The following is a 22425-nucleotide window of genomic DNA, read 5'->3' on the forward strand; positions in this document are numbered from 1 at the left end:
AAATCTTATAAAAGGATTGTCCTGAGTGTTGAGCCCCAGCGGGGAGGAAGGAGGGTGGCATGTGAATCTGTGAAAGATACCAATACTAGGGAACCACAGTGTACAGGTACGTAACTTGCTTTTTCTCTTGAATCTTTCATAGATTCACATGCTTGAATTTGAGTAGAGAGGAGTATTAACCAATAGAAGTGGAGTTGGGAATAGCCAACTACTTAGAATAAAGTGAACAACCATTCTTACAACCACAGGGAGAGTTACTTGTATATACCAGAAAGGACGGGGTCAATTTTACCTATGAGCAAATAGATTCCCTCCTGTACAAGCACTTATCTTGTCCCCACTTGATTTGAAATAAAATAAAATAGGATGCACTAAAACACTCACAATTTAAAATACATATCATATCATAACATATACAGCTTTCTCCCCTATAGGGTTGTCTTTCCCCAAATAAATATGTTCTCATTTGATATACAATAACATTTCCACTAACTTATTTTTCTTATACAAAACATACATTCACTGTTCCTTATTCATTATGCGAACATGTGTGTTCGTGAAAAATTCATGAATTTAGCAAATTATTAGCGGCCAGAGATAAACAAATTTCTTTTCCCTTCAATATCTTAAAAACTACTGAACAGATTCACATCAAATAAGCGAAAGCATAATCTGCTTACCGACAGCTAGCTTTTTGGTGTATTTCCATCCATTGGTTCGGCCTGTAGTTGGGTCTAAAGAATCCTGTGGAAATTAACATGGCAAACGTAACCGTTTTTAACCCCCTTTTTCTCGACCTCCACTTAACGAATCACCCCAAACTTTTCCATGCGCAACAAGAGTCACGCAATACTTTTTTTTTGAAAATTGGGTGAAGATTCTTCAAATAGTGCCAAAGATATAGGCAAGTCAAAAAACTATTTCCTATAGAAATATAGCGACCGCCACTAGGTAATTATATATATATATACATATATATATATATACATACCGCTTTATGGATAGAATCAAACAGACTTCTCATCATTTGTGAAAGAATTGTAAACAACTGCCAAGTCACAGGTGGTGATTTTACTAGAGGAAAAACTCTAAAAACACCCTCTGTAAATTCCTTGACCAGTCTGTTAGACCAGAGAGAGACGTTATCCCTCATTGTACAAAACCTTGAGATTGTCACCAAGTGAACTTTGATTGAACTGTGAACTAGGCCTGCTGTGGAATCTGTTCTGAAGAAGATGTGAATAGATGTAGGTTTTTCTTTGCATATAGCAACAGGGTCTCTTTTATTTTGCACTGTAGGAGTTCCCTGTAGAATTTGCCCTGGATTTCTCTCAAATTTCTTTTCATTCTTGAGCAATGCTCAAGGACCCAAATTCATTGTCATGAGGGGCCATGTTGGTACATTTAGTGATTGTATCTTTGGATAAAACAGCTTGAGGAATATGTGGACATTCTGATAGGGGAAGAAGACCTGTGAACCAATATTGCCTTCCACATGCCAGAACTATTAGTATTAAACAACCCAGTTCTTGCCTCATTTTTGAAGGCCCCTGGGAAAAAGAGGAAAAAAGGGAAGGTATAAGCAAACATTCCTGTCCAAGCTATCAGACATGTGTTACCCTATGAATGTCTCTGATGAAACCTACTTGCAAACTGAGGATTTTTTGTTCTGAAGAGTTGCAAAGTGGTCTATATTTGGAGTTCCCCCTTGCTGTAAGATTTGTAACAATAGTTATTGATTTAGCTCCCATTTGTGACTCTCTTTTGTAGTCCTGCTATGCAAATCAGCCCATTTGTTTTCTACTCCCAGAACATGTTCCACTCACAAGGCAATGTTGAGAAGAACACTCCACCTCCAAATTTTTTGTGCTTGAATCAACAGTATCTTTGATTACGTTCCTCCTTGCTTGTTTAGATAAAACAAGGTAGTGGTATTGTTTGTACCTACTGAAACTGTCAACATTTTTATTCTGGGTAGAAAGGACTGAAGACCTAAATAAGCTGTCTTTAATTCTAGAAGGTTGATTTGTTTTTTTGCTTCTTGAGGTATCCATTTGCTATGAACTTCTAGATCTTGAAGATGTGCCCCCCAATCCTTCTAAGGAAGCATCTGTAGTCATTATAAAGTGAGGCTAAGTGAGAATGAGAGTCAGGCCAGGAGAAATGTTGTCTTCTCTCTCCCACCATGTCATTACTAACTTCATGCTTGGAGTAATCAAGATCATGTCCTCAGAAGCTCAGTGATCTTGAAACCACTGTGCGTCTATTTGCTCCTGCAGTGGCCTTATTGGTAGTCAGCAATTTGGAATCAACAGAATGCAGGACAACATCATTCCAAGCATTGATTTGCATATCAGAACAGAAGTAGGCTTTCTTTTTGACAGGGATGACACCAGTTTTATTATATGTTGAACCCTTTCCTTTGTGGGTTATGCTTTGCAAGTTGTTGCGTCCAAAACCGCTCCCGGGAATGTTGACAATTTGGACGGCATTAGGAAAAGCTTTTCCTTGTTTAACTTGAGTCCTAGGTCCGTGAACAATCAAAGACCGGCCATCATAGATCTTTTTGCAGAGCAGGATGACTGACATTTAATAAGCCAGTCATCTAATTACAAGAATACCTGATGGCCTTTCATCCACTACCTATGCCATATACTTTGTCAAAATAAAAAATTCTGGAGCTGACCAAAATTTAAAATAAATAATTTTGAATTGGTAATGACATCCTGCCACCTCAAATCTTAAGTATTGTTGATGTTTTGTGTCTATGGGAATGTCAAAGTCCTTTTCCAGGAGATCTAGTGATGTCATATAATTCCCTAAGTTTAGTAGCTGACTGTTTCTTTATGAATGTGTCCAGATGCCTTAAATTCATAACTTGCCTCTATTTTCCAGGTTTCTTCTTGATTAGAAAGAAGTTTGAATAGAATCCTTTGTTGTGATGTACAGATGGGACGTCCCCTATCGCTCCTTTGGAAAAGGCAATTAAATTTCCTTTATCAACAGATCTAGATGTTGATTTGACCTCTTTCAAGGAGAATTTGAACAAATTTGAGGGTGTGACACTGATGGATTATATCTAGCACCCAGTTGTCTGAAGAGATATCCTTCCAATGATTGTACCTACTGGATAAGTTGCAATGAGGTTGGTGAAGAGTTGATATGGCCAGAGCCTGAAAACTGTCACTAGCATCTAGATGTTTTGTTACTTTTTCCTCCCACTGTAAGTCATTTACGAGCTGGCTGTCTTGTTTAGGTGGCTGCCTGAGTTGTTCTGTATTGCTACTGCGGGGTGTACTGCTGGCAAAAACACTGTTGAAATTGAGGATACGGTTGGTATCTTTATAATTGGAAGGAGCCTATGCAGAAATTGGCCTCTTTCTCTTCCGCCATGAAAAGGCTGAAATTGGTGCTGTTGCAAAGCTCCTAATAAGTGAGCTGTCTCTGTGTCATATTTAATAGACTGGAGGGCATCTTCCACATGATTTCCAAAGAGGTTCACACCATCAAAAGGCATGCCTAACTTCCAAGCTTGAAGTTCGGGACAGAAGGAAGTGGCCTTCAACCATCCTTGTCAGCACAAGACTGGTGCACTAGCCATCTATCTGAAGGCTGTTGATGCAATATCCATTGGTGTATCAATTACTTCTGATGAAGCCCTTTCACCATCATGTAGGATCTCTTAAGCTTCTTTCCTCTTATCCTCAGGCAGAAATTCTAGCAAGCCTATCATGTCATATCATATCAGCCTGTTATACCTTTAAAAAATAGCTAAAGCATTAGATGCCATTATGGTTGTTGCTGCTATTGCAGGGAAGCTTCTCCCCATCTTATTCCCACGTCTGCCTTTTTGTCCGGTGGTGCCTAACATGGTGTAGAAGGATCCCTGTATCTCCGCTGGGCTGCCAGCATCACAACCAAATCTGGATGTAGATGCCCAGTTAGACATGTTGGTGAACACTTGGGAGCTCTAAATTTCTTATCAAGGTGTGGAATGACTGCAGCCACTGATGTAGGGTTCTTCATGAGTTTTAGTCCTTCTTTCTAAATGTGTTCTACAGTGAGAATTTACTTGACCGATTTCCATGTTGAATCTTCAAAATCATACAGAATCACTTAGAGGCTCGCTGTAGGATATTGTAAAAACATTTGATACCATCTTCGGGACAGCTTGTAGGTGGAGGTGTGGGAAAAGTAGATAATGGGGCTCTATAATCATTCCACTCTTGTTCGGAAAGAGAGTTCTTGTTGGATCCCACTTTCTTCAGGTTGGTCATCTGCATCACTGTCTATATAGTCATCATGTATTGTCATCGGAGGCAACACATGTACTTCCAATCATATCTATAGGCCCGATGTGCATTTACCTAGCTGAGATAGTGATGAAATACATGAATCCTCCCCACGTCTTTGAGTGGCCTATTGACTTTACATTTAGTGCCTTAGACTCTGGGAATCTCCTATGGTAATAGTTCAACATGTGGCAAAGATCTGTTATAGGCTAAGGTATGTGTATTTCTGCAAATGTTGGTGTTCCTCATACACATAGGGATATTGATCCTGAAAGGCCTCATAATGCTGAGAAGTAAATTGTGGCCTCTTCTGAAAACAGAAAACTCCTTCAGAGTAGGAGGATGCTTCCTTATTTGCTTCATCAACCAGCTCCTGGCACTTAACATGAAGTTGTTTCAGACTATAAGCTGGCCCAAAACCCCATCATCTTCATCTGACTCCTCACCCTCCAATAGGTGTGTGGGAGGTAATGGTGACACCTTGCTCTGGGATGTTTGATCCAGATACACAGTCACCAGAATCCCATCTTCATTAATCTAAATAGTATGTTTTTGCACCGTCGCCAGTTCGACTGACGGTGCCGATTACAAGAGGTTTTTGCTTTCACCAGGACAACTTGCTTCTGAGAAAATGTCAATTTTGCCATCGACGATAAAGAGTTCATCGAACAATATTGCAGTTGACCGCTTCGTGGACGAAGCCACTGTTGTCACTGTTTTCAATGATGAGGAAGAGATTTTTGTCGTCATCAAGGTCGTAGGCATAGTCTTTGTCGTAGACATCGATCAATGCTGTCAATGTTTTCTTTATCAATGTGTCACATGTCAACAATGACGAGGAATAAGACTCTTTAGAAGGCTTTTAAACAGAGGGAGGTGACATAGAAACCCCCGTTATTTGATATCTTACCACCCTTCTGATTTTGTTAATGAGATTTTGCCTTCTTTGATGATTCTTCATATGAGATAGTGTCCTCATTTTTAAGCTTTCCGTTAGGCGAAGCTGGAATCCGACTTTCATTACCAGAAGTAGCTTCCCCCAAAGTCTTTTTCTTTTGTAGCCACAAAAATAGTCTTGCCTTCAACGTTTTATCAGAAAAGGTCTTAAAATGCTTACATTTCTTTAGTTTCCGATGAAAATGGAAGCAGTAGAGGCATTCTTTATGAAGATCCTCTAAAAGTAGTCTTGGTTTCTCTACAAGACTTAAAAGGTCTAAACAGTGTTTTTACACTTCCCTGACATGGTGTTTTAGTCAGGGAAAACCACAGATATTACTTCAAACTTGCTTGAAAAGTAAAATTCTAAAACATTTCTGAGAGAAAGGTAAGAGGTTAACTGAAACACTGTCGACTGAGCTGAGACTCCCACACACCATGTGTGGTCACAAAGTATGGTAGTTCTTCAGGGGAAGTGGTTCAGGGACTGCTCTCTGATTGGCTCAGTTTTGGATCTTAAAGAAAATATGAATTGGTTAACAATGTCGATTCATTTTGCGTATTATTTTAATACTTCTCTATGCACTGTTTATAACTAATAAAGTGGAACCCCACCAGGACGACAGGGAAGATTCAAGCATGTGAAACTATGAAAGATTCAATAATGGAGATTTTTTTTTATTAAAGCATAAGGACAATTGTTGTAAGATGGCCACTTTGCATGCACAAGACTCCACAGTAGGCATCTTGTAATGATTTTTGGCATAAAAGATGCAAAACCAAAAAATTGCTTTGGAAAAGACAATGAGTCTGCATCCTCTCCCCACACCATATAATGGTCAGAAACTATCAGCTTTGCCAATATTTGTTGGTTCTACTCTCCATGCTATTTTGTTAATGTTTTTGAGAATGCTTTGTGAGACTATACGCAGTATTTACAGTTACCCATAACTGGGTGGCAAGAGTGACAATCATCTACTTCCTAATTGAGTTGGAGTATTTCCCCTAGCTTTTACGTCAAACAGTCACCTAACTTGTTGCAGCAATAACACTGCCTTCTCTGAATTGTGATTGTTATTAGATTGCAGCAATAATTTTCAAAAAGATTATCACTTGGAACCACTGATCCCTCTTCAAAGCCATAATCCTGGAAGCATGGGAGAGCCTATGCCTCCCAAACTTTACCTCTAGCTCAAATCTAAAACAAGCAGAAAATATTTTCCTGCCCAATGGTTGTATGTCACATTATTGGCCTTTAAATATTGACAAACATATCATAACCATGATATTGACTAACAAAATATCAGTAAGATAAAACTACATTTACTGTTAGTAACACCACTGTGACAACATTCCAGAGTTAATATTCTACTTTCAATACATGTGTATGTCAACTGTAATAATGTTTTACAGCAGCCCCCCTACCCACATCAATTGGCTACGAGAATGGCACTGAGTGATACAGTTTTTCCCTGATCTTCATGCATATGGCAACAATGTCAAACCTATTTGAAATGGATATAAACTGAAATGCCCAAATCTGGGGTATCAATGTTTCTTGAAGGATTCCCATTTTCACTGGTTAAGCAGTTATCACAGGCATACACATATCAGAAGAGCTGAAAACACATGGCAGAAATAGTAGGAAAACAGATTAAAGGAATAGTTATAAAGGCCTATCTTTTACCTCAGCACTGCCTTGAGAAACGTCTGGAAATGCCAGTAGCTGCCCCTGGTTGAAGCAGCGTACTTCCTTCTGCATAAATACATTATAGTAAAGCCCAGAATGACAGGTTCTACCACATTTACTAAATCAGTGTCACTCCTTAATGTATAACAAATACATTTTCCCAATAACATTATCCAAGAACCTAGATTATGTTTGGATATATAAAATCAACCTTGGAATTTTAAAAGTAATGGTAGCAATACCAAGTGTGCAAGATGAACATGTAATATTTAAAAAAGGTTACCTTTATAATTCTTTGATGGTCTTTGTTCTGAATCTAGACTTTGGTGTCCTCCATTTTCATTTTCAAAACATATTTTCTTGTTAATATAGAGAAAAAGAAGCACCATGAGGATCAGAAACAATGCAACTGCTGTCAGGAATCCAAGAGCTTCTGGAGACACTAAAAGAAAATGAAAGTCCAGATGTGGAGAACTATTTCCATTCTAGGTTTTCCATTTATATGGTTTGCAAATCATGGCTATTTGACCCAGTCACCTATCTCATTTCCAAGAAATGACTGAATTGTATAAGGGTTTTATGATAATCATCTCCCACTTAAAATTGATGCACATGCCTTGTTACCACCTGTTGATGTCTAGTTACAATTCCATGCATAGGGAAGAGGCATAAGGCTTTCTGGGTTTAGCAATGATAGATTGAATTGGGGTAAGATGTTAGATGGTAAAATATGAGACTTCTAAAAAAAGATTATACTGAGCCCGAAGAGTGAATTAGCAACTGTGTGCAATATAAAAGGTCAAAATCAATGCTTGATAAATATGATGCTGTTAGAAGTGAAGCCTCATCCCCCCCAAAATGCCACACTGTAGTAGCGACTGTCTTATGAATGTTCTCCAAAAATGAATCACACTTAGAATTATCTTTAGCACCAAACGAGGATCTAGAAAACAATTGCTAGCATGTCAGGTGTTTTGATGCCCAGTTCAGTTCAATTAAATTAAATTTGTATTTTATTCAGTGATGAATGGCCATAAAACATAGTAAATACATAGAAATACAAATAAAAACTAAATAACCATACTAAAAAATATAGAAAGATATGAAACAGAAGTTCATAACATATTACCAGGTGGCTTTTAGTTCCATAGAATGCTTAAAAACGTTGTTCACAGACTAAAAGCAATAGTTGTCAGCATCCATAACTATACGTTTTGTTTGATTGTTTTATACAAGTCAAACAAGTTACTTACCTTCGGGCAACATCTTATCTGGTAGAGACTCTATCTAGCTGCAGATTCCTTACCTTTGAAATTTCCCTAAGTGTCAGACTGGATCTGGAAACATTTATGAGCAGTACCTCCACGCACCAGTAGGTGGCATCGATCAGCTCCACGAGCTGTTGTCCGCGTTGGAAGTGACGTGAACTATGTCTATATATGTGTCACTCCAGCATGATTACGTCGGTTTCTTTTTGCAACATTGCAAGCCTTGTGCGGAACCACAAAGAATACTGACCACTGTTGTGGAACACTAGAGCCCTAAATGGGGACCAGCCCTGACCCTAGAGTCTGTTTGCAGAGTGGTGAGGATGGGTTTGGTGGTAAGGAATCTGCGGCTAGATAGAGTCTCTACTAGATAAGACGTTATCGAAGGTAAGGAACTTGTTCATCTGATAGAGACTTCTAGTCGCAGATGCCTTACATTTGAATGGATACGCAAGCAATACCTCCCCAGAAATGATTCTGTGAGACAGATTTTAGACCACAAAGTCCTGCAGGACCGAACAGGCAAAGTGCCCATCCCAACAGACCTGATTGTCTAGGCAATAGTGCTTGGTGAATGTGTGTATTGCTGCCGACATTGCTGGCTCACAGGTGTCAAGGACTGGAACCTCATGTTCTAAAGCAGTGGTGGCAGCTTTTGCTCTGGTAGAATGGACGTGCAAACCCCCAGGGGGCTGCTTGTTGGCCACTGCGTAGCAGATCTTAATGCAGAGCATGATCCAATGTGAGATAGTCAATTTCTGCATTGCCTTTCCCTTCTTCACTCCGACATATCCCATAAGGAGTTGGTTATCCACACGGGACTCTTTTTGGGTCCAGAAGGTGAAGTCACTCCTCTTCCTTGGAGGGATGGGGTGGTGCATAAATAGATGGCAAGTTGATGGATAGGCCTACAGGGAATAAGGTGACAACTTTCGGTAGAAAAGAGGCCCCAGTTCACAGAACCAGCTTGTCTGGATAAATACTCAGATATGGAGACTCTGATTATAAGGCCTGAAGCTTAATGACCCACTGGACAGAGTTATGGCCACGAGGAAGGCCCTCTTGATGGTAAGAGGCCCGTGGGGGCCATAATGGAGAGGCTCAAAGGCAGCGCACATGAGAAAAGTGAGCACAAGTTTAAGGTCCAACTGAGGCATGGTGAAGGGTGAAATTGGAAACATGTAATGTAACCCTTTCAAGAATCTGTTAACCACAGGGGATTTGAAGAGAGAACGATGACTAGGCAGCCGCAACAAGGCTAAAATGGCAGAAAGATAGCCCCTTAGAGTGCTCAGAGCAGAGTCCTGCTGGGAGAGAGAATAAAGAGAAGGACCTGAGACTGGGGAGCAGAGATGGAGTCAACTTGTTTCCCTGCATACCATGCCACAAACTTACTCCAATGGCAGGATTATCCAGTCTTGGTAGAGGGACACCGGACTGCAAACATAACATCACAGACTTTGGGCAGAAAGTAAAAAGCTCTCAACTGTCATCACTGAATCTGCATGCATGAAGGTAGAGCGTTGACAGGTCCAGGTGAAGAACCCCACCCTGCGGCTGCGACAAAGAATCCTCCCGAAGGGGCAGCCTGACCAGAGGACTGATGGCCATGCTCAACAGCTCAGGATACCAAACTCTCAGAGCCTAATCCAGATGCAAAAGGATGGCTTGGGCTCAGTCATTCATGACCTTCTTGAGGTCTCTAGGCAGAAGTGGTATGGGCAGAAAGGCAAACAGGAAGGCTGAGCTCCACTCAGGATTAAACGCATGCCAGAGTGAGAGCCACCTTGGCAACTCCAGCATGCAGAACTGCTGACACTGCATGTTCTCTTGGTGGTGAACAGATCTAACCAAGGCTCTGTCCACTGTTGAATGAGTCCTTGCAACATCTGCGGATCAAGACACCATTGGCTGATTTTGCCTGCTCTGGCATTTAGAGAGCCAGCCAGGTGTTGGTCCACCAGAGATATGCCCTGACATTCCAGCCATGTCCAGAGATGCAAGGCCTCTTGACAAATGGTCCACGACTCCACCCCTCCCTGTTTGTTGCAGTACCACATGGCAGTGATGGTTTCTGTGAACACTTGCACTAGCCTTCCCCTGATGGAGGGTAGAAAGACTTTCAATGATAGCCGGATTGCCCAGGTGGAGTCTGGATTCTGCCAGAGACCTCTCACCCCCACCTCTCCCACACTGCCTCCCCATCTCAGCAATGATGCATCTGTCACTACTGTCATATCTTGTTGGGGAAGGGAGAGGGAGTTTGCTACTAATCAGATTATGGTTAATTTCCCACCACTGCAGATCTTTTGCAGTTCCCTTTGAGATCTGGACCATGACAGCAAGATTCCCCTGATGCGACACCCACTGGAACTTCAGGTGCCACTGCAAAGCCCACCTGTGCCAGTGGGCATGTGTCACAAGCAGGATTCAGGAGGCCATGAGGCCCCATAGCCTCAGAGTCAGTCTCACCGAAATCCAGGATAGAGGCTGAAACATTGGTATCATAGCCTGAATATAGTGGACTCACCAGTCAGGAGGATAAGGCCAAAACAGCACCTTGTTTAGAACAGCTCTAATGAAAGTGAGCAACTCAGAGGGTGTTGCTGTGACTCTGGCAAGTGCAGGCGGTCTGCCATAGTCGGGAGATGGGAGAAGACAGCCTGGGGAGAGTCCGCCTTCAACAGCCAGCCATCTGGATAGGGGAAGACTGGCACCTCTGATCGCCACAGATAAGCTGCAACCATCGCCATCACCTTGGAGAACACCCTAGGGATGCTAATAAGGCCAAAGGGACGCATGGCCTACCATAAATCGCAGGGAATGCCTGTGGGCAGGCAAGACAGGAATGTGGAAATAATCATCATACAAGTCCAACAGTACCATCCAGCCTTCCAGGTCTAGGATAGAAAGGACTTGAGCAAGCATGAGCAGTCTGAACTTCTCCTTCTTGAGAAAGAAGTAGAGAGGGTACAGGCCTCTGTCCTTTTTGGGCACCAGAAACTAGTGGGAATAGCAACCATGACCTACTTCTGGCATCGGCACCCTCTCTATAGCTCCGTTCGGCAAGAAAGCCATCACTTCCTGGGGAGAGATAGTCCTCCGTTAGTCTTTCGCAAGTGAGAGGCATGGGTGGAGGAGAGGTCACAAAGGGGAGGGAGTAGTTCCTTTGAACAATTTTGTAAAACACCAGTGGGGCAGGTGATGGCATACCCTGCCACCCACTTGGTGCCAGTAATGAAATAGGGGCACGCTAAAGGGGTTTCGAGTTTGGGGCTGCTGGATGAGTGTTGGACTGGCCCGACCTCTGGCCTCCCGATCCACAAAGTCTGTGGCTACCATGCCCTTGGCGATGAAGAGGCTGGGAAGTTTGCATGCCATGGTGGCTGGGTGGATAAAGACGCAGTTGAAAGCCCCTTCGGTGGCCACTAAAGAAGCAAAAGATGGACTGGGGTTGGTGAGGGGCTTTAGATAGGCCCAAGGATCTGGCTGTTTCCCTACTATCCTTGAAGCGCTACAGCACTGAATCCACCTTGTCTCCAAAGAAACGGGTGCCATTCAAAGAGCATGTACATACATGTTAAAATTAGGTCTCTAGTTGGCAGTGGTATGACCCTGTCCAAGTAGAGACCACAATCCTAGTCAGGGTAAGTCAGTTACACTCCCTAATTTAACCTGTGCAATTTTTAATACTTATGTGAAAATACGCATAGAAGCGCAAAGTGCCAATAGTGATTCTCTGGTCACGATCGACTGGGAAAAAAGTCACAAGTTCAGGCAGACTGCGATGTAGCACAGGCCGGCTACAGGGAACCATTTGGCCCCACAGAACGCAGTATCTTAAAGCCTGGTGCGCGGTTTGTGCAGTGTTGCTTTGTGAAGCTTTGCATCATCCGGCGTCAGTTCCAAGAAGCAGAGCGGCAAGGCTTTGCAGAGGTCACTTTGCTTTGCAGCAGTTCTGATGAAAACCACAGAAGGCAGAGCACCTCAGGCCCACTTCCAAGGGTTCAGGACTGGGGTGGCATCACTTGGCAGGGTAGACTCACAGAAGGAAGAGTCAAAATATGGCAATTGGGGATAAGCCAAAGTTACCATGTTTTAAGCAGTGAGCACATGCACTTTATCACTGGTTAGCAGTGGTAAAGTGGCCAGAGTTCTAGAACCAATAAAAACGAATTCATCAAAAAGTGGAGGGAAAAAGTTCAAAGTCTTGGGATGACCCTGCAGAAAGGGCCATTTCCAACAATAAGCAATGTCTGGACATCCCCTGAAAAGCCAGTCGTTCTCAGCCAGGTGTGGTACCATAAGACCACCGATGAGGAAACCGCTCTGACCAGCGAGTCAGTTGTGTCCATTTCACATTGGATTGTGAACTTGGCTTCATCTCTCCTGTCAGCAACAGCTTGGGAGGGTACAGACCGGGCCTCCTCAGGAACTGTTGGCAGCACCTAAGTAACCATATCCCACAGTGAATGACTGTGACAGCCTAAAAGGCATGCAGAGGTTCACAGATCACAATGTCAGGCTGGTGGGAGAAAACATTTTCTTTCCCAAGTTGTCTTGCCTCTTGGATTCCCTGTCCGCTGGGGTGGTGGGGAATGTGCCAGAATTTACACGGGAGGTTGAAGCTTGGATCACCAGGCTCTCCAGGTTAGGGTTCTTGTTGAGAAAACTGGGGTCCCCTGGGGCTGGGTGGTGGCAGCGGGAAATTGTCTTGTTCACAGGAGACCCTCTGCAAGGTTTGGACCAAGACCCTAGAAGGACGTCCGTGAGGGGTTCATTAAATAGGAGAAGCGGTTCTGAGGGGGTCACTCCCAGCTGAAGATGTTACTCTTGACTGCCACTGAAGACAAATTGGAGGTCAAGGACTTCAACCTCCCTTCTCACCACCATTGCAAAGGAAGCTCCCTCCTCTGTAGCTACAGTTGGAGGACAGACCATGCCAGTATCTGAAGAAGTATCCTTTCTGCTGGCATCCACCAGGTCCGCACACCAGTCCAAGTTGGGATCTAGGGGCTGGTATTCTTCATGGTCCAGCAACCCCTCCCACTCCCCCTTTAGTCCAATCCCAAAGGAATGGGGTTCACGGTCTGACCTGGGAGGCATGGCCCCAGTTGGTGCCAGAACCGGCATCGGGCAACACCCTTCCGACTCCTTGAGGGAGTCAGGGATGAGAATGAGGATGGCACGACCGGTCCAGATCCATCATTGGATCCAAGAGGCCTCAATGGTGCTGGAGCTGTCGACAGTAACCCAGTAGGAGCCCCTCCCAACCCTGCGGGATTCGAAGGCATGACCACATAACACTCATGGAGTTGGGCAGGGGTCGCTCTGTCTCCCGGAAACTCAGGGAGACGTGGAGCCAGCCCAGGAACTGGCTCAGCCTATGAGCCAGGCCTCAAATGATGACACTCCCTCTTCTCGTTAGATGACTTCGACGGACGGGGTGAAGTTGAAAGACCTCTTTGACTTCTTACTGTTCTTTTTGTGATGGGACTAACTGGAGTGGCCTGACGATTTTGAGTGCAACAAAGATCTTGGACTCCGTGACTGATTCTAGGACCTACCTCTTGACCGAAGGACTTCGGGTTCATGCTGCAGTAGTCGATGCAGGTCTTCATGTCGTGGTCACACTCGAGGCACCAGAGGCAAACAAGGTGCAGGTCTGTCACAGACATCGGTCTGTGACAGCCTTCTTAGAGGACATTCCTGCCACACCAGAACAACTTTAAAAAAGGCTTTGACAAAAGCAAAAAAAAGAAAACCCAGTCAAAAAGTGACTGAAAGGGTACCTCTCTCCAAATCTGCGCTGATTGGCACGGAAAGAAAAGAACTGACAGCATACTGAGGTGGTGCCTATATAGGCACCGTGCACATCCTTTCCAGTGCGGATGATATCACGCAGAGCCGATCGACACCACCGACCGGCACGCAGGGGAACAGCTCATGAAAGATTTCTGCATCCAGTCTGATGCCTGAGGGAAATTCAGAGATAAGGGATCTGCGGCTAGAAGTCTCTATCAGATAATGAATAACATAATATGCATTGTAGTTTGCTGAGAGTGACCATAACAGCAAAATGAGTAGGTATTACCATTGGCTGGCCAGCCCCAAGGATTTCATAAAGAATGCTGCATAACATCTGAGTAAGAGATTACGCTTGTCCACACTTGCTGTATAGTCTTTATGGTTGTAAGCCACAGTTACGTATTATAAGTGCCTATGTGATGTGACAGGGATTTTAATCAGTTTGGTTCTGAGCCAGGGACTAAGGAAAGAATTAAAGGTCAAACATGCTCAAATGATAGCCTGAGATCATTTAACTGTACTATTAGCCCAGGCTGATATCCACAGGAGAAAAGGAGCTTCATGTACAGTGTCCTCTAAAAAATCAAGACCTAGCCCCTCATGAAAGATGTAATGGAGCACACTATGATGTAATCCCAGTAAAGTTCTGCAGAAGCAGTTTTCTTCCGTCTTGAAAGCTTTAACATCAGCAGTGCCTCAGACCCCATAACTGGCCACTGAGGCACATTTGCTCCTATAAATATTAGTCAATTTGAATGGTTCGCTCCCAGTCATGTTAGAAATATTGTTCACAGCTGCTGGGGACTTTATAAATCGCAAGTTTCTCCCCTGTTTCTGGTTTCACTATTTCATTGAGTTCTCAAAATAAACACTGAGGTAGGCGAAAGTTGGAACCTTCATTATAATATGTCAATTGACTGATATCACTTTAGTCTTAGTTGAAATCAGACCCAAAACAAGTATATACGATTTAGAAAGATTCATAGTCAAATCCAAATTACCATACATGTAACATAGCAATCAACAAGCCTTATAGTCGATTTGGAATCCTGGCTATTAAGACAATCATCTGCATACAGGTACACAGAGATCCGCCTGTTCATACTTTTTGGCGCCTCCTTTGCAGATGGTGTAAGTGATAACTCAAAGCAATTTCTGCAAAGGGTAAATAACATGGGTGCCGGGATTCAGCTTTGTCACACTACCCTGCTCAGTTCAAAGCAGTCAGAAAGTTGCCTGGTAACACCATATCACTGAAATCTTTTAAAAAGTCTATGATGGCTCTTTACACTCCCATATTTGCCAAGATAAATCATAGCTAAAGGGAGTTGGCTTTCTCAAAGGCTGAGGTTGGACAATCTATCAGAAACATTTTTATTAAAGGAAGAACTGAAATGATGATTGTTGTTATAACTCCCAAAGGAAGCAGAGTCACCATCAACTTTGACAACTTAAAGACATTTGTTGACCGACTAACACTATAATACCAATACCCTTATGAAGCTAAGCATTTAGCATCACTTTAACTTTGTCTTTCTTTGGAACTTCGCAGGTTAGCAAGTTGTTTGTGAGATTTCGGGATGGTTTCTCCTGTAGTACTGGCCACTAATGCTTCCATCAATAATGCTGAACTTTTCATTCAGATTAGGCTATATCGAGCAATACATTAAGGGATGCTCCATAAGCCTCGAAAAATTGGATGATTAGAGGTACTGTCAAGTAGTAAACCTCAGGTTGCATTCTTGATCATTAAAATGTGCTTAACCTGTTGGTTTTCAGAGGTGGTGCACCACTCTCTAAACTTCAACTCAGCAAGGCCCTAACAGCTGAAATAGATGGGCAAAGAAACAAGGAGGAGCAAATGTTGTGCCAAGCCTCTAACAGGTACAATATATAAATACATTCATGACAAATTGCCAGTTTCGGACTGGTCAGGGAGGTTTACAGAGCAGTACGAATAGGGGGAAAGTGCCACAGCAATAAATCAAATGTACCTTTGGTTCAATAACCTGGTCCCACAGTGAGGCATAACACTAGATGCATCAGCAGATGGCCACAGCCTCACAAACCATGGAAGACAGTTGAAGGCACTGGACAACTGTAGAGCTGGACATAAATGAGGTCAGGGATAATAGTATCTCTGACTGAGAAGTAAATTATTCAGTAGAGGTCTTCAGTGTTACAGTCAATTTATATTAAAATCCAACATGGATTATTAAAGTATCAACTGGACACTAACTCCATAGAGCCTGACATAAAACCTACACATATCCAGCTGTCCACATCAAATATCCCTGTGCCAGATACTGAATAACGCTCTGTGCAGACCCTTCTCCTTGGACCCACAATAAATGTCTGATTAATAGTATGTGCTACTAATGAATCAGTACCTGGCGGTAACTGAGATAAAGCTTGATAAACTGCCAGATAAGTCTCTTATTCTTAATTGTGGTTAGAGGTACCTCTGCATATTTTTTCAATAATAGCTGCCCGGCACATTTTTTTTCTAAACAAAGAATTGCACCCGCTAAAACCAAATGCTTGTCTCCTCACAAATTGCACACCTGATAGCAGGAGGAAAAAGTGAGCAGAGAAAGTGCCAAAATCACCAGACCTTCAGGTCTGGAAAACACGTGGTTTGAGGTCTGATGATTCTCAGTCCTTCATGTTAATACGCACACCGAACATTAAACTCATAATGGCAGGTATCTGAGGTGGTGATACAACTGGTAACACCAGGGATGGTGATAGAGATCAAACTTTACTAATACATTAACAGCATAGAAGTTAGCATACAGTGACTTATAAACCTTCATTTAAAAACCTAACGGAGAAATTAACATGAAATGTAAAATGTTCACATTTGAATTACTGTATAGTGGACAATGTGGCCTCCACTCGTTTTTGACATCACATTTTGCGATGAAAGATGTTGTGCATACTTAGTCAAGTGAGCTACTGAAATGAATTATTACTATAAGTATTATTATTAGAGGAATATTAGAAATTAAGTATATTATGAGCATTAATTAATCGTACTTATATTGATTTAAATTAATTTATTAACATGGGTTACATGTGTGCAGAGAAATAAATGCATGTTTAAATTGTGTTCTAATATGTCATTAATAATGTTTGCAATTAAATAATTTGCTTTGCATATTTGATTTAAATTGTAAGTTGCGCAATAGGATTTATGTCTATCAACTGTATTAATGTGAAGTTAGGATTTCTTAGCTAGACTAGGCCTGAAGATACATTTTTGCAGTAGTAGAGGAAAATACATATTCATTATGTTTTCCTTTGACCTGAATTAATTCCTAGGTTGCTGATGTATTGGTGAATGTTCTATTGTATTAAAGACCAAGAACATGTTTCAATGTTAACAAATGTAACAGTATTTGTTCTAGCTGTCGAACAAGACAAGAAGCCTTAATATTCTTGCATGAGAACTGTTCAACTCATCCTGTGTAGTGTGGGAAAGGATCCCAAAGTTGCCGTCAACAAAGAAGTATCATATTTGGGCGGAACTCTATGAATTAATCGAGGTGACTACACATCTTCCCTGAGAAAATCCGGAATAATTGCACACTTGATGGTATCAGTGGTTACAATAAGGTGCTGGTTACTGTGTGCAAGATGAGCCCACCTGGAGGACCAATCAGAAACTTGTGGACATTTCTAGTTAAGGACAGACTTTTTAAATCTTTAGTTAGTTGGGTAGAGTCAAAGCTGGCTAATGACCCTTGATGGGGTGCTACTCTCTCTTCTCTTTAAACCCTAAAGCCCTTAGATGCTTTATAAAGTATTAAAGTAATTATTTCTAACTGTCCCACTTGCTTATGTTGTTCAGTACTAATATGCCCAATAAACTTCTGAACTGCCCGTGTTCTCCATTGTCCTGATGCTGATGTCTACTGATGCTGCAAAACTGTGAACGCTCTCCATGATGAAACTTTCCTGTCTGCTGTCCCATGAGAGGTATAATCTATAATATGTTTTTTTTTTTTTTTTTCTTTTCAGTTTAGATGATTACAACAGTGTATTTTTATAGTGGGTTACCCGAGTTAGATGATTTTTCCAAATTATTTTTGTCAGTTCTTTTGTTGTTCCTACATGTGTTAGTCTGTTCCAACATATGCAAGTCCAAATTCATATTAGAGATAAGGATGGCTGAGCGCTGAAAACTAATTGTTATTTACTAAATTATGATAATTTACTGATGTCACCATCATCTGTGGTGAAGTCTGAATTTAATGTGCATATTATAGGTTTGTTAATTTGTGTTATTCTTTTGGAGTGCTTAACAGTATTGATACTAGGTAGGCTTAATCTCTTTAGATGTTTTGGTCAGCCTGTGGTTTTCATGTATGTTTACAAGTTAGTCTTGTGCACCATTTACATTGCATTAGCTTTGTTGTTGGAATAAAGCTTTGAAACTTTATTCAGCTTGGAGTTTTGTTTTCTGGTTAAATTAGTCAGTATGTTTTAAAATGTTTATGTATTTCATGTTTTTTTTGTTTAAATTGAATGAATCCATTTAACACACTCCTCACTGAGTCCATAGATCCGGTCGACTTCTAGTAGGTGGGATAAGGTATAATGTCTCACCAGAGTGCTTGTGGTTTCTAAACCCGAGGCAGGAAGAAGACCTCCTCTGGCGCTCCAGGAATGGCATCACCCCATGTTACTACTCAACTCATGAAGAGAGCCTAAGAGGGCATGCTAAACCAGGTAAGTGCTAGGACATGGAGGAAGAGGTACAGAGTGGTTTTAACCTATTCCTGTCTGCCCCAGTAAGCATCTACTTCAGGGGTCTGTAATCTTTTCTGTAATAAGAGCTACATATGTTAAGAGAAAATCACCCCGAGCTACTACTATTAATAGTTTTGTAACAGTGACCACATCTAAAAAAAGATTGCATCAGCGGCCATCCAGGGTACATTAACCAGCAGTGATCACCTCAGTGCATCAGGCTGGGTTGCCTGCAGTGATGTAAATAAGGTTTTGTCAGTTTGGAATGTCTTTGCATAGTTAATACATAGCCGCCATAATTAAGATGCACCTGGCACAAAAATGATGATGATAACAGTAATACGTCTCACAAATGTCACATCATTTATCACCGAAATATCACTTTAAAATATTTTAGAAATGTAACCAATTTTCTCCAAACATGAGCTTATGAATTTTGAAAATACATACATTTTCGTTTCAAATGCACACTTCTTAATTATGGTATAAATATATTAAATTAAGCTAAGCAAAAGCTTCAGTAGGCTGGGCTACAGGAAAGCTAGCTACAGGTTGCTAGAGAGCCACGGGTAGCTCAGGAGCTATTGTTGGAGAAGGCTGTTCTATTTTATTAGACTTCCTCCACGCACTCGGCCCCACTACCACCCCCGCCATACTCAACTGCTCTCTGTGCTCCATCTGAACCTCAAGTACAAAATGAACAATATTAACACTCTGGGCCTCCTTGAGCCCCAACAGAAAATGGAGGAATAAAGCAGCCTTACATTTAAAACCTCATCTCAATTACCGTATTGAACAATTTCGACCTGAAAAGAAAAGTCTGGCTAATACTTATGCAAATCAAGTGAAACCTTAGCCCAAGAAATGTTTATTAATGATGCATTCGATTTCATATAAACAAACGGCTCTTAAAGTTACCTTTATATTCATCCTCAATCATACAAATGATCTCAGATACAGTCCCCACCTTTTATTAAAGCAAACTAAATGGCATTTGCTAAGTTAAGTCTTCAAGTGCAATACCATTTAAACACTCTAGTTTATGTTCTATATTCACACGAGTGAGATACAGTTCTTGATTGTTTTATCAGATATCCTTCTTCAAAAATATTGCCTTCATTTTGGAAGCGGTAACAATTTTACTTGACGACAAAACATGGTTCAAACTACAGTGCGTCGAATTATTTCAGCAACATTATCGCACAAGAGAATTGCGTCGAGTGCCGCAATAGAACTTATCTCCCGCACGTATAATAATAAAACACAGGCGAGCAGACAGAATAAGGGAAATGACGTATAATAATGGAAACACAGGTGAGTAGAAAGAACAAGGAAAATGACGTATAACAATGAAAACACAGCCTAGTAGAAACTATTGACAGAGGACATGTAGATCACAAACAATGAATTTGCCAATACTGCAAAGCGTGGTAACAACATTCGAACTAGATTCTAACAAAGACCCGCGCAATCCTCGCGGTGTGGGGGGCCCCCGAGCTCCAGATAGTTCCCGTTTACACAGTACCGCAGCCCGAGTGTTTCTGGATCAGTTCGGAGTGACCCCCTCCCCAATCCCCTCCCCTCCGTGTACTTTGCGCGCGGGGGCAGGGGGGAAAGGGAGGGTTGCAATGGAGCTGACTGCAAGTTTCGTTACGCCACTGCTAGATTCTGCAATGAATCGTTACACTTTTTTCATTCGCTCGTTCGTGTATTAAAAACGTTCTCGGGAGAGAGAAAGACTTCCCTCTTGGTGGAAACAAAAACTGGCTTCAATGCACAATTACGATAATAGGTACGGCCCCCTTTCGCTTGTTTAAGAACATTAACTACCTCAACAAACAAATAGAAAGGAGGAATCGTGAAGTTTAAGAAAGCTTAACTCGACAAAGTACATATTGTACTTTCGCAAATCTTAAACTTAAACAAAATTTTACTTATGTTTGAGGCGTATTTGATGTTTGCTGCTCAGGCACATGTGTGGGCCCTTAGTAGCATAAGAAGCAAGTATTGACATAAAATTAGTAGACATTAATAGCGAAGACAAAATGAACTTACAGGCCAAAGTTTCTAGAAGATTAAGCTGTGTAGTTTATAAAAGATGGGCCGTCTTCCCTCCCACAGTGCAGCTCAGCGCTCATCTGTCCAGTACCAAGCGACACCATATGGCCAGCTGAGTATATGTCAATGATTCTTTAATTATTGATGTATTGGAGGAAATTCTATCCACCCCATTCACACAGAAGGAAACAGCAACGGAAGGTACAAGAAAACAAATACCCCCGTTTCTTTCTGTTTAACGTGCTGTTTATCTACAGCTTCTTTTATCCTTGGTGGCATTCCAGGTTTATTCCTCGTAGCCGTAATAAGGTTCTATTCAATCATGCGGCACGTCCATTGCCATAGAAACAAATCCTGCATTAGCACAGCCAAACCTTTGAAAGCCAGGCATAGCTGCGCATGGTAAAACGCAAACCTGGATAATGCAGAGGGGCGCTGGAGCCCTCAGCCAGATGTCCCCTCTTTGGAGCATAGGTACTCTTTGTAGTGTGAATGGGACACTGTCACACATCGAGTACTACAATATAGACCATATCTTTATGAGAGGTGAATATTCTTTCCTCGCATTAATAGTTCTCGATGCTAACTAAAGTGTGTTTGCTATCTTATTGTTCGCTCTGTTAATGCTCATCCACCCCATAACATTGTTTTGTATATTTTAAGGCCCTTCCGCATTTGTCACGGGTGCTATTTAAAACGTAATACAATGGCTCTCCTGGAAGAAGGCTATCAACGCTCCTGAAAAATGCAGGATATATCTACAAATTCTTGCTTTGCCCTCCCTCATACCGAAGTCCACTTTTTCAACACTAAGACTATGCTCAAATTCCACGACCGTTCCTAAATGGTGAACATCTCAATATCGTAGGCTACGGGGACTCTTCTGAGATGGAAACACAAGCCTCACATGAGGCATGGGTAAACACAATAGCCACGCTGACCTTGTACTAGGCTTATTAAATGTCCGTTCAGCTGTTAAATAAAGATCACAAGTCAGGGAGCTCATTATTTCTTAAGCTGGATTGGTTTTGCCAATGCCGGGCATGTCTCTTTGCAACTTGATAAGAGTAATTTAATGATGATGGTGCTAGAAGAATTCAAATATTTCAGTACATCAACAAAGCGAGTTTAGTCAGGGGAGGGCGATATCTCAACCATTTTTAAAATATTTGGTCGTTCGTTGATGACTTTATCTCGCGAGCCCAGACTGTTGGGCAATATTTTTTTTTGCCCTGGTGGAGGTGATGGGCATATAATGGTCATAGGTGAAAAATCATTTAACCCCGCATGGTGTCAAAATAAGTTTTTTTTTATTTCTCAGGAAGATTTCTGTGGACAGACTATGTAGGACTCGCAAAAATATATCCCCACCCAGGAAAACGGAAGCAGAGTGATGCTCCTTGTTGGACCTGGCTTTTTGACGGGGTCATCCCCAAACTTTTTGCCTCCTTCCTCCTATTTTTTGTGACCTGTTGTTGTTGGCTTTTGACCTCTGGGCACTTTACCACTGCTAACCAGTGCTAAAGTGCATATGCTCTCTGTGTAAATGGTACTATTGATTGGTTTATCCATGATTGGCTATTTAATTTACTTATAAGTCCCTAGTAGAGTGCACTAT

General features: G+C 41.8%; 1 protein-coding gene across 2 annotated transcripts in view; it reads right to left on the reverse strand.

Moving 5' to 3' along the window:
• Positions 1-22425, reverse strand: part of SYT14 (synaptotagmin 14) — a 987902-nt gene that overhangs the window by 737539 nt on the left and 227938 nt on the right. For both annotated transcript variants that reach the window (XM_069233958.1, XM_069233957.1), the window contains exon 3: positions 7202-7360. In XM_069233958.1, the coding sequence (XP_069090059.1) occupies positions 7202-7360 (159 nt within the window). The remainder of the gene's footprint in view (positions 1-7201; positions 7361-22425) is intronic.

This window comes from Pleurodeles waltl, chromosome 5 (genome assembly GCF_031143425.1).
Source record: "Pleurodeles waltl isolate 20211129_DDA chromosome 5, aPleWal1.hap1.20221129, whole genome shotgun sequence".
Classification (NCBI taxonomy): domain Eukaryota; kingdom Metazoa; phylum Chordata; class Amphibia; order Caudata; family Salamandridae; genus Pleurodeles; species Pleurodeles waltl.